This window comes from Zootoca vivipara, chromosome 2 (genome assembly GCF_965207765.1).
Source record: "Zootoca vivipara chromosome 2, rZooViv2.hap1.1, whole genome shotgun sequence".
Classification (NCBI taxonomy): domain Eukaryota; kingdom Metazoa; phylum Chordata; class Lepidosauria; order Squamata; family Lacertidae; genus Zootoca; species Zootoca vivipara.
This window is the reverse complement of record NC_142584.1, coordinates 98308283-98321201: the sequence shown is the minus strand read 5'-3', so window position 1 is coordinate 98321201 and position 12919 is coordinate 98308283. Positions and strand designations below refer to the sequence as shown.

Here is a 12919-nt window from a genome sequence, read left to right as displayed (position 1 = left end):
GGATTTTACAATTCTGTTAACAGCTTTTTGAAACGAAAACAAACATGTCTCAGCTTCACAGCATAGTACATTTGATAGGCTACCAGAAGTTTGTTTTTTGATATTTTTTTTCACCTCACATGCTCATGGTACTAGCGAACATTAGCAGCTAACGGCTGGACCTAACAGTCAGGGGTACCTTTACCTTTTTATTACACAGGGTGGGGAACCCAACACACTGACAAAGTTATGGGAAGTTCAAGAAGAGTACAGTGCCATGAATCAAGTCCACTTGCAAACGCAGGCATTAACACATTCCGGATTTGCAATAATATGCAGCATTTTAAAACATATTTACAACAATTGAATAATTGGTCCTTTGGATCACAGGTGGTTTTCATTTTGCCAAGCTGAGTGAGGATTGGGTTTTGAGAGAAATCACCTCCCCACTCCATTTCCAATTTCTTGAGCGCCTTGACAGAAGCTAAAATCACCCCATGACAAGAAAAACCATGTCTCACCAAAGAACAAAAGCGTTCCATTGTGGCCTGCTCATTATTATTTAGTGAATTTGTATACTGCCATTCACCCAAAGATCACAGGATGGTTTACGACAGGCATAGGCAACCTCGGCCCTCCAGATGTTTCGGGACTACAACTCCCATGGTCCCTAGCCAACAGGAACAGTAGTCAGGGATGATGGGAATTGTAGTCCCAAAACATCTGGAGGGCCGAGATTGCCCATGCCTGGTTTACAACATAAAAACAAACACAAAATGCATAACAAAGAAGTTTAATTTATATTTAGAGAAAAATTATAAGGTTAAAGAAACAAGGGAGGGGGAAGTATAAGAGGCTGAAGAGGCGAGAAGTTAAATATAAGGAGAGAAATGATTATATGTTAAATAGTGATTATAGATTCCAGATTCTAAGTAGTTTTTAAATTATTTTATATTTGTATGTAAAATAGAATTGGAATAGTAATGTAATAAGTGGATTAGAATCAAGAATAGAGGGAATGAATTAGAGAGTGCCAATGTTAGATATAAATAGAAACGTGGATGGGGGGGGGGAGGAAGTCAAGCAGGGTTAAGAATTCATAGTTAAGGTATAAGAATAAGGATCCCCAAACGAGATTTTGATGTGTATTTTTTGTCTTTTCCCCCCTTTCTTCAAGTTTTGAATTATTCTTTTTTCGCTTGTTTTTGTATTCTTTTTTCTGTGTTTTTGTTATCTTTTTTTGTAACATTAAAAAACCAATAAAAATATTTTAAAAAACAAAATACATAACAAAAAATCAAAATCAAATCAGGAACTCCCCTCCCACAAATACATTTAAAAGGCCATAGAATGTATTGTTTAATCACCCAAAGGCCTGGTTATAGAGAAAAGTTATGGTACCTAAAGGTATGTAACCTAAAGGTGCCAGGCAAGCCATCCTGGGGAGAGCATTCGAGAAACAGGGAGCCATCACAGAAAAGGCCCAGTCTTGTGTTGCTACCCTCTGGGCCTCTTGTGGAGGAGGCACATGAAGAAAGTTCTCAGATGATGATCACAGAGTCTAGGTCAGTTCATATGGGGAGAAGCGGTCCTTGATGTACTATGGCCATGAGCCATTTAAGGCTGTATAGGTCAAAACCAGCACTCTGAATTCGGACCGGAAACTGGCAGCTATTGCAGTCGTCTTACTCGGATACGAGTGATCGCCAAAGAAGAAGTAGAAGAACAGGATTTCCACATACCCCTTTAGAAAATATATTACTGTATACCAATGTGTTGGAAGTATCTGAGTATATGGCAAAAGATTTAAAGCAGCCTTTCCCCACTTTTGTGCCCTCCAGCTGTTTTGAACTTCAACTCCTATGATCTCTAACCAGCACCTAGCTGGTGCTGATGGGAGGACACCAGGTTGGGGAAGGCCGATTTGGAGACTGAGCTTTCTCTATGGGTGTCCATTCTCTTGCATGCGATTTAGTAATCATCTGAAAACAACTTAAGGTGCTGCTAGTGTATTCTGAACAAGGAGAAGCTAAGTCAGTCTTCAAAATGATGCTCAACTAGAGTAGAGACTTCTGGGGTGTCTTATTCTGAACAAGGAGAAGCTAAGTCAGTCTTCAAAATGATGCTCAACTAGAGTAGAGACTTCTGGGGTGTCTAAGTATCAGGAAGCAGTTGTTTTTTGTCTGGCTTTGGGAGTTTTTGGTATGGATGTAAGGCCCCGTTCTATGGCTTTAGTTAACTGAAAATATGCCGAACGCAGCTCCCCACGTCCTTTTTCAGTGGAGAGGAAGAGCTGCGAGTTTTAAATACTCTTTTGTGTAGCAGCAAATGTTGTGGCCAGGGCAGCAGTTGCTTGCTGTGGAATCCAAAGGGGGGGGAAACCCAATCCCTAAGAGGGCACAACATAAAATGCAGTAGAAGAACTATTTCCTCAGGATAGCAGGAGAGGCAGAAAGGGTTAAATTCCCCACTGGTGCATTTGCATTTTTTTAAAATAAAAAAAAAACCCTGTTATGTTAGATACAAATATGCATTTCATGCCACATGTAGCTTGGTAAGACAGTGGTTAACAACTTGATGCCCTCTGGATAATTTTTCAGACCACAACTCCCATCAGCCCTAGCCAGCATGATCAATGGATAGGGATGATGGGAGATGCAGTCCAAATCTTCTAGGGAGAACCAGGTTGACAAAGGCTGAGCAAGTGGCTCCTCACAGTGGCAAGTTGCAGATGTGGTGCAAGCAACCCATTTTAGTGTGTCCCAAAGACAACATTTAAAATTTTACTTTTTGCTAACCTATATAACCTCACAGTCAGCTGCAATAAAAAGCCTGTATGTTTCAGTTCTTCAATTCAACACAAAAGCAGAAAGCTTAATATTTTAGCAACCGCATGAGAAATGTATGCTCTTTTATCTAGCATTATTTTAACCTACAGCAGCAACAATTCCGCACAGAGAGAAAACATTTATTGTACCTATAGTTACAATTTAAGAGTATGTCATTTACACTGAGAGCCAGGCCAGTTTATCTGTGAGTCTGAGCCCAAAAGCTTTCATTATTTTTATGTTAAAAATATATATATCAACACCTCTCACCACAAAATATGTGTTTTCCAGGAAAATAAAAGTTGGAAAGTCAAAGCAAAAGCAAGAAATATTGGAGAGATAAACGTAATAGGACATCTATACTCTAAATAGGCATTGCATAAATATGCATTCCCAGATAAAATATGAGGGCTGTTTCCCTTTCCATTCAACTGAGAACAAGTACAGAGGGCAGGGTCTCTGCCAAGTAATTCATCAGCCAGCACTGAGAGTGGTGGGGAGGGGGCAAAGTGAAGAAAACATTTTTTAAAAAAAAACCCAGAGTGCTTTTGCAAAACAATCCTTTAACAAATCCTTTGCCAGAGACTTGGTTAACTGGCTAATTGCTGCACGCAACAGCGACATCAGAAAGATGACGGTCCAGTCCCCTGCGGTGCGCACAAAGCCAATGTTTCCCCAATTATTTCTAAATGACTCACCTCATTGTCGTGTGGCGGCAGCTGGTGAAGGAGCTGTTTGATACGGGCTTTCTCCCCTGGGCTGTTCACGTAGGGCACTTTGTCTTCTGGGAGGCAGCTGTAGTACTGATGAACCTAAATGTTAGAAAAGGGGGACTGCAGTACAATGTCTTGGGTTCGCTTTTGCTTTTGTTTCGCTTTCGACTGACAAGACACAGAGAATCGAGGGCTCTGGGTGAGCAGCGGCACTCAAGGGTACCAAAGACGTGCAGCTATTTAAAACAAAACACAAAACAAAGCAAAACAAAACAAAACAGAAAAGCCACAAACTTTTCCTTAGGACACAGGCAAATGCTCTTTATCTGACAGAAACCGAAATTCGTTTGGAAGAGGGTCAAAGCAAGAGCGAGGGTGGAGGGCGAGGGGAGAGCAGTCTGCTTTCAGACCAAAGCTAACCCGCCGAGGTCGTTCTTTACCGTTTTCTCTGTCACTCTCCAGAATGTAAGCATGTTTCCCTTGGCTAGGAGGATCTGTCAGCACCTGCCTTTGTAAGCGTAGGTTAAGACGCTCCCCCCCCCTTGGCATCCAATCTATGACTGGGTAACTGAGCCTCCACCTACACTCCAGCCCCGAAGGCCTTTTCTGTAACAATTTGTGAAAATAATCAGCAGATAAAATCTGTTGGAAGGCTGGCTTCTCCCTTTAAGTCTCAGAGTGTGTAATTAAAAACAAACATGAAGAGTGCAGTGCGCCAAGGCCAGGTCCCAGGAGATCCCATTTATTGTACGTGCGTGGATGGTGGGCACACACTTCCGCTGTAGCTATGGGCCCTAACAAAGCAGCCTAGCTCTTCCCGGAGACCGGCTACAGAGCAGCGTCACGTTCTGTGATCATTCCGACGCAATGCTTGCAAGGCGGAAACGGCGAGCGGCAAGTAACGCCGAGTACAAACAGCCCCGCCTACTTGATCTGAGGGAACATGGTTCAGAACGTGGAAGCTGGGGATTGCTCTCCACCTTCTTTTCCGGAACATGCCGCACGCTCAGAGGAGCTCAGCTGACGTTCGACGGGAAATCCTGTCGCTCAAGCAACCCAACGGGCTTGCCTCAAAGGTTCTGTGCCAGGTTGCCCCTTCTGAAACATAACAACCGGCTGCTAGGGTACCTCCCCTGCTGTGTGTATGTGTGTGGCAAGGATGTGACACCATTTTGGAGGTATCGTATCCTCAGAAACACAAGTGCCACCATCACTTCCCATGACAACACTGGAGGAATGGTGTGTTTTGTACGGCCTCTTCAACTGTGCCGACTCTGATGGGCAGCAGCTCTTTGGGGTGTCAGGCAGTGGTTTTTCACATCATTTGCTCTATGCTCCTTTAATTAACTGGGGGTGCTAGAGCAGGGACTGTCCACATGCAAACCATGGTCTCTACCACGAAGCTATGGTCCCTCCTAGCAAGGGGCTCATCATTGCCACATTGAGAGTCTCCACATCTGCACCAGGAATGTTTTAGCCCAAAGCATCTCAGAAAAATGCTTCGTCATCCTATGAGCCTCCTTTTGCTCGTAAAGCCATCAAAAGAAGGCTCTCTAAATGCCAGCACTGGGTGATGTGAAGCCGGTGGGAATGAGAGGCATGTAATTTCAATGGAGGGACCCTAGAGGGGCTTGCTTGGGTTTTAGGAGGTAACGCCGCTCCAGCAAACATTTGTAAATATCAGTTTTATTCCGTTCTTAAATGATGCTTTATTGCAATCCTCTGCTATGAACTTGTAATTGTTATTTATGTTGGGGTTTAAAGAACAGCAACTTTTAATTGGCAGTTTTTATATAGAAGACATCTTATTGCTTTTTAACTGTTGTTGCCTGTGGAGGGCCTTTTTTGTTTTTGAGTATGCAGTGGGAAATAAATTAAGTAAATTAATCAAAACAAACCTTACAGAGATGTGAATGGTATGTATGGGATCACAACAATCCTTGCACTAAGCAGTTCTAAGCAAATATGTATGGGATTGAGGCTGTAACATGCTCTGTCCTTCCCATCTTAGATTTTACCTGGGGGAAAGCAGAAATTATGTTTCTCAGAACTATCACCCCAACACAGTAACAGTAAGGAGAGACAGCTCATACTACAGGATAGCTCTCCATTATCTATCTAAGCCAGCCTGAAAACAGCCACATAATGCACTCACATTGAAGCTGCAGTGTATATTTTACATGCCCAACCCCGTTGCATCATTTGCATGCATCACAGAAAGAGATGCTTTGAATGAAGCCCAGAACTGCAGAGAAAGTTTATGCAACGAATCCACGATTATGCCCCTACTCTATATTATGAGCAACCAATTTGTTCAGCCAAGGAATCTCCGAGCAGAAGTCTTAAAAGCCACCAACTAAATGGTTATAAATAAAAATTTCAGCACCACTTACTTTGCATTTATAGCGCATCCTTCACCTGGTCCCTGAACATGCAGTTCATATTAAGCTGAACGCGAAGGAAGGAGATACAACCAAGTTAAGGAAGACTAACTGAAGCCGGAGCAGCGTGTAACTTGGGTGGCTGAAATCTCAAGGCAGGCCTCCAATTACTCCTTTTCTCCACCACAATCATTAGTTGATTTCTGAATGTCTGCATTTAACAATCAAATGCCCCTGTCGATAGCTAACTGCCTCCATGCTCTGTAGATACAGCACTGCTGATTCTCTGCTATTGAGCATCTGTGCCCACGGCGCCCTTGAAACTGTGTGAATCCACAAGTAATTTATTCTTGACTGGCTGCCAAATTATGTCAAGCTTGTCCCCAAGGTAATAAGCTGTAAAGACCCAGAGCACAGACAGGAGGAGATAACAAGTCTAAATGGCAATCAGGTTATCGTGTGTGTATAGTATAGATATTTGTTTTCTGGCCATGGCACAGGAAAAAACCAGAGCACAACGCTTCCAAGCATTTCCTCTGGGAAGTTTTCCATTTCATGTCAGGAGGTCTGTCGGAGCTATCTCCCATCAGATTAAAGGAATAGCTCTGCAGGGATGGGCAAATGACTTTGGAAAACTAAAACCAACCCAAAACAGAGGCAGCAGGTCCTGACCTGCACCTCGTCACCTGAAACGAACCAGGGACTGTTAAGGAGATTTGGATCAGATCCCATTCCATTCAGGTAAACCCCAAAGAAAGCACTGACTCCTTCGGATTCTGCTCAGGTGATTTCAACTCCTTGCTCTGCAGGCAAATTGTGAATGTCATCATTAAGTGGATTTTCAGAAGCTTTCGCTTTTACCACCCTTCAAAATCAATGCATGTTCTCCTTGGGCTGTAAAATTGGGTGCCAGCCAAGAGAGAATCCCAGAGCACATCTACCTCGATGATATGCAGTTGCTCCCACAGGTGATACGTCACCTTCTGCATTCAGTATCATCACCTAGAAAGTATGGGCACATTTCACCACCTCCCCACTGCATTTCCACTTCCAAAATGCTTTAAAATCCTTGATGGTGTATTCTTCTCTCAGTGATAGTAATGCCCACTAACCCTTTCCCTCTCCCTTCTGTACCATCTGCTTGTCTTAACAATGGATTATAAAGAAAATAACATGTACAGAATAATCTTTCAAATAAATTAAAACTGGCAAAACGGCCCCCAGGATCCTAAGGCTGAATAGAGCAAAATGTACTGATTAATTCAAGCAGGCTTTTTCATTTGTTTTGTTTGTAGCCAAAGACCAACAAGATAGACAGTTGTCCCTGAGCACTAGATTCTTCTGGTACCTGCCCTCTAGGCTAGATTATACCCGGAAACAGAATAGGGCAGGCATGTCAAACATGCGGCCCTCCAGATGTTTTGGCCTACAACCCCCATGATCCCTAGCTAGCAGGACCAGTGGTTGGGGAAGATGGGAATTGTAGTCCAAAACATCTGGAGGGCCGCAAGTTTGACATGCCTGGAATAGGGGTTCTCAACCCCAATCCAGCCAGCCAGTCCTGAAGGGGTACCATGACTTGTGGTATCAAAAGCAAATGCGAGGTCTAGGAGAACCAACAGGGAGGAATCTTCCTTCTACAGTTATTGGTGCCACAAAGGCAGCCTTTATTATAAAAGAAGAAGAAGAAGAAGAAGAAGAAGAAGAAGAAGAAGAAGAAGAAGAAGAAGAAGAAGAAGAAGAAGAAGAAGAAGAAGTGGAGGAGGAGGAGGAGGAGGAGGAGGAGGAGGAGGAGGGGTAGTAGTTTGAATTTGATATCCCGCTTTATCACTACCCGAAAGAGTATCAAAGCGGCTAACATTCTCCTTTCCCTTCCTCCCCCACAACAAACACTCTGTGAGGTGAGTGGGGCTGAGAGACTTCAGAGAAGTGTGACTAGCCCAAGGTCACCCAGCAGCTGCATGTGGAGGAGCGGAGACGTGAACCCGGTTCCCCAGATTACACGTCTGCCACTCTTAACCACTACGCCACACTGGCTCTCATAAACCTAAGTCACTTCCGACGTAGAAGGAGGTGAGATTGTGGGCGGGCCACGAGCCCGAGCACGTGCTGGGAGAATGGCTGCCATTCTCCCAGCCCATTGGCTGGCTCCCAGACGCGGCGCTCCCTTGGCGTGTCCAATCAGGACGCTCCAATGGGGCGTGGCTCGCTAATTTAAGCGAGCGCACGGCTGGGATTCAAGGTTCTCTATTTGTCCAGTGTCTTTATTTACTCTGGGAGGGATCGGGGTATCGCCACACTATCATAAACCTTACTGAGAGGCAGTAGATAGGCAGTCTGGTGCAGCGGTTAGAGCAGGCATCTCCAAACTGCGGCCCTCAAGATGTTTTGGCCTACAACTCCCATGATCCCTAGCTAGCAGGGCCAGTGGTCAGGGAAGATGGGAATTGTAGTCCAAAACATCTGGAGGGCCAAAGTTTGGAGATGCCTGGGTTAGAGTGTCAGACTAGGGCCTGAAAAACCAGGGTGTGCATAAATAAACTCTCAGGTTCTATTCCTAAATGCAGTTGGAAGAAAGCACTGTTGAAATCAGTGAAGTGGGTGGGGTGGGGCGGGGGGAATACTCAGGACTGGAGAACAAGACTTTCTGTGTCTTTACATGGAGTTCCTATTATGGGAAACACTTAGTACCAGTGTCTCATTACAAAACAGGCTTGCTGGATAGGATGCTATGTTGGCACATTGCGATAGGCTGCGTCACGGCAACTGCTTACAACGAAGGCGGCAGCCTAGTGGGATGTGTCTGGAGGGGACTCAGAATGAAGATGGATTAGCCTGATGCTCCCATTCTGCTCAGTCTGAAATCCATTCAAGTTTGTGGAAGGAGGATTTCAACATCTGACAGCAATTCCGTTTCAAAACACAGAAGGCTGACAAGATGGAATTGTGGGGGAGCAGAGAAAGCAAGCCTGGGAAATAAATGGTTCCTCAGGGCCAAAGTACACACAATGTTAAATTTGTCTTTGTGTATGTAACAAGCAGATTATATATATATATATATATATATATATATATATATATATATATATATATATATATATGCAAATTGCATCAGCTGTGGGGGGAAGCAGCTGATAACTAATGGGATCAGAGCAGGAGTAGATGAGGAAATTAACCCTTTCTCCCCCAGCTGCAGTTCCGAAGAAAATCCCTCTTCCAAAGGAGTATTTGCTTTAGGGTTCGGGTACATCCCACTGGCACCACAGTTAGCTTAGTCCCTGGACAGAAGATAGTCTATCCTGAAACAGTTTATACCAAGGACTGCAACCCCATCCAGTTCAGGTAAATGCCTAGGGTTGCCAGACTCAATAGAGGACAGGACTTCTGTGCCTTTAATTGCCCTGCTCTCTTTTGAGTCTGGAAACCTTAAAGAGAAACCAGCAGACCCTTTGTTTAATTTCCAAGCAAAGGGTCTGCTGGTTTCGCTTTAAGGTTTCCGGACTCAAAAGAGAGCAGGGCAATTAAAGGCACAGAAGTCCTGTCCTCTACTGAGTCTGGCAGCCCTATAAATGACCCACCCCCCGGACATGAGAGCCATTCATCCAGAGGGCCTCTCTCCTACCAGGGTTTAAACTCAAGTTTATTCTCCTTTATCCAGCCCACAACTGCAGACAAGACACAGGAACTCCAGATATTTTGTTTCCACTTTTAGTTAGCCACAGTTTGCGGTGCTGTTCACACCTGGAATTTTGATTGACACTAAATAACGGTTAGTTCCAACAAGCCAGCCTCCTAACCATGTTCTTCGAAGCTGACTTATTTGAAGTTAACCATCGTCAGCATTAACCACAGACTGGTTACTACAATGTGGTGAATCAAAAGCAAAAAGCTGTGTGGGAAGAGGGGAAAGTTTGTGCACCTCACTCTAAACCACGGCTTAGAGCAGGGGTCAGCAAACTTTTTCAGCAGGGGGCCAGTCCACTGTCCCTCAGACCTTGTGGGGGGCCGGACTGTATTTTGGGGAAAAATGAACGAAGTCCTATGCCCCACAAATCACACAGAGATGCATTTTAAATAAAAGCACACATTCTACTCATGTGAAAACACCAGGCAGGCCCCACAAATCACACAGAGATGCATTTTAAATAAAAGCACACATTCTACTCACGTAAAAACACGCTGATTCCCGGACCGTCCGCGGGCCGGATTGAGAAGGCTATTGGGCCGGATCTGGCCACTGGGCCTTAGTTTGCCTACCCATGGCTTAGAGAAGACATCCCCAAACTGCGGCCCTCCAGATGTTTTGGCCTACAACTCCCATGATCCCTAGCTAACAGGACCAGTGGTCAGGGATGGTGGCAATTGTAGTCCAAAACATCTGGAGGGCCGAAGTTTGGGGATGCTTGGCTTAGAGTGACGTGTGAACACAGTCACAATGTACCCATCAAATTCAGGATTACAGTGGTGCCTCGCTTAACGAACGCCCTGCTTAACAAAATTTCCACTTAACGAAAGGATTTTTTGAGCAGAGGTTGCCTCGCTAGACGAATTCGTTTTATGAAGAATTCGACTAGCGAATCGCTATTTCCCATAGGAATGCACTGAAATTCAATTAATGCATTCCTATGGGCAAAAAAAATTTCAAAAAAATTTCAATGCATTCCTATGGGATTCGCTAGACAAATTTTTCGTTATAAGAAAAGACCCGTGGAACGAATTAAATTCATCTAGCGAGGCACCACTGTACCTACTCTGACTAGCACCACCTCTCCAGGGTCTTTTACATCATCTGCTATCTGACTCCTTGAACTTGAAATGCCAGGGGGTTAAAGTTGGAATCTTGTGCATGCACTCTACTCCTGAGCTAAGGCCCTTCCATAACCCATTAAAACTGGCCACTGTATTTAAAAGTGCCTCTATGATGTAATCCACAGTGAACATCATCAGGTGCAAATACCTAGAGTTAGGTACAGTGACATAATGTGAACGTTGGCAAAAATAAAGAGAATTGCTAAAGCATCAAATAAGATCTTGGGAGAATATTTCACAAACAACGCATTTCATGGACCAGTCACACACGGCAAAGCAAGCTCCGCTCCCCTGCCCCAAATATTATTGATCTCTCAATCTTTTTCCAAATATGAATTTCTCAATTTTTTTTCTATAAAGAAGGGCAGTTGAAATAACGTGAAGTAACACAGAGACATCGCCGGCAAGAAGGTAATAAGTATGTTGGAAATTAACAGTTCCTTCAAGAATAAAAAAAAGAAAAAGTAGTGGTGGAGGGGAAGCCTCGTAAAATGAAACAAGAGGAAGATTCTCTTTCAAGTTCAGCCAACTTTATTCAAAGGAATCGAGGGAAATAATTGCATTAGCCCACAATACATTCAAGTTCCTCATCAGCCTCATTTAGTATTTCTCTCTGTTCTTTTTTCCCTCCCCCCGAATTTCAAAGTACCTCAGTTTTTAAAGTCATAGCTATGCATGTTCCTTAGGGATGACTAAAAATCCTGGGAGGTATTCCTTTAAAGCCTGCAGGCACTCTAGGGATCCAGTTATTTCTCTGACAAAAGGCATCTGCTGGCACCAAACTGTAAGTAAATTCAATAAATGGACACTCAACTACCTTGACCTAGTATGTCAGGAAAATTCACAGCCTCTCTCTCTCTCTCTCTTCCACCCTTTGGCTAGGTCTGTTTGCAAAAATGCAAGACCTTATTGTTTAGATGAAAACTGTCTCCAAACATGCTTCAGCATTTTGAAACTATTTTCTCTCATGCCGCTCCAGCTGAACGGTTTGCTTATGCAGGCATCCATCTTTGGTTTCAATGACTCAAAAGAGAGAGAGAGAGAGAGAAATAAAATCGAGTCCTATTTCAGAGTCCTAACCACAGCTACAGTATAACCCAATCCCAAACACATTAGGCCACCTGAGTGGCCCAGTTAAAATCTTTTTGCTTCAGATTGACTTATTTGTGGCTCTCCAAGGTATGGTTGGACTCAAACTCACATCGGCCCCATCCAACTTGGCCTATGGTAAGGGATGATGGGAACTGTAGACTGGCAACATCTGGAGGGACACAGGTTCCCCTATCCCTGATCTCAAATAAGTAGCACCACAATTGTCCTTCACAAAGCAGCTTCTCTTCAGGGAGAGGCGGCGTTGCGCGCTGGTCTCGTGCTTCCCGCCCTTTGCAGGGTGTGTGTGTGTATCTACACCCTTATGTCATTGGGAATTCCCGCATGTCATGGCTGCAGCCAGCCAATCTGGCTGGCGGGGGGCGTGGCTTGCTGCATTTAAGCAGCCATGTGGCGGGAGCAGCACCTTCTTCTCCCGGCTTCCATGGACCTCCCTCTTGCCCGCCATTTCTTCTTGCGTTTATCACCTTGCCCTTGCTATGGACTTCAGTTGGTCGCCTGCTGAAGGGGCCTGGTAGGAATTTCCCCACTTGGCAGATTGGCACCAGCCACTTGGTTTCCGGCTATCTCGTAGCAAATTGTCACAACTTTGTATGGTTTGGCGGTTAGGCATTGGAAAAGCTTGGTTTATGGGAGGGGAGGTTGTGGCCATCACCTACCCCTCCCCTTGAAGGGTATTCCCTTAAAGGAATTTGGGGGTTATGGTTCCTGTCCGAAGCCCAGTTGGTGGCTAGGGCCATGGCACGACCTTTCTGGTCATCCTGGGGGAGCTCCTAGTTGATGTACATCAGCAGGGCTCCCCCCCCATAGGTGGTTAACCCTTGTGAGACTTCCTGCGTGGTGGGCAGGAGTCAGATATAGTCGGTTCGGGTCCAATGCCTAAAACCAATACCACTCACATTCTGTAACCAATAAAAGTTGTGGCCTTTTTTCGCTCATTAACCTAAAATACTGGTGTCCAAGTGTTTTATTCATCAAGGGAGGGGGTGTGGGGCCTTGACGCTGCAATGACCATTGCTAGGGAACAAGTGGGACAAGCCACCTGAGATTGCAATAACTCACCAGCATGGTGCCCTCCAAATATTCTGGACTCCAAATC

At 44.6% G+C, this 12919-nt stretch overlaps 1 protein-coding gene across 2 annotated transcripts in view; it reads right to left on the bottom strand.

Moving 5' to 3' along the window:
- PRICKLE2 (prickle planar cell polarity protein 2) overlaps positions 1-12919 on the bottom strand; it is a 127525-nt gene that overhangs the window by 58125 nt on the left and 56481 nt on the right. Inside the window, exon 3 of one of the 2 annotated variants that reach the window (XM_035106742.3) lies at positions 3506-3619. The exons of the other annotated variant lie outside the window; for it this stretch is intronic. Coding sequence (XP_034962633.2) covers positions 3506-3619 — 114 coding nt within the window. The remainder of the gene's footprint in view (positions 1-3505; positions 3620-12919) is intronic. 2 annotated transcript variants of the gene reach the window in all.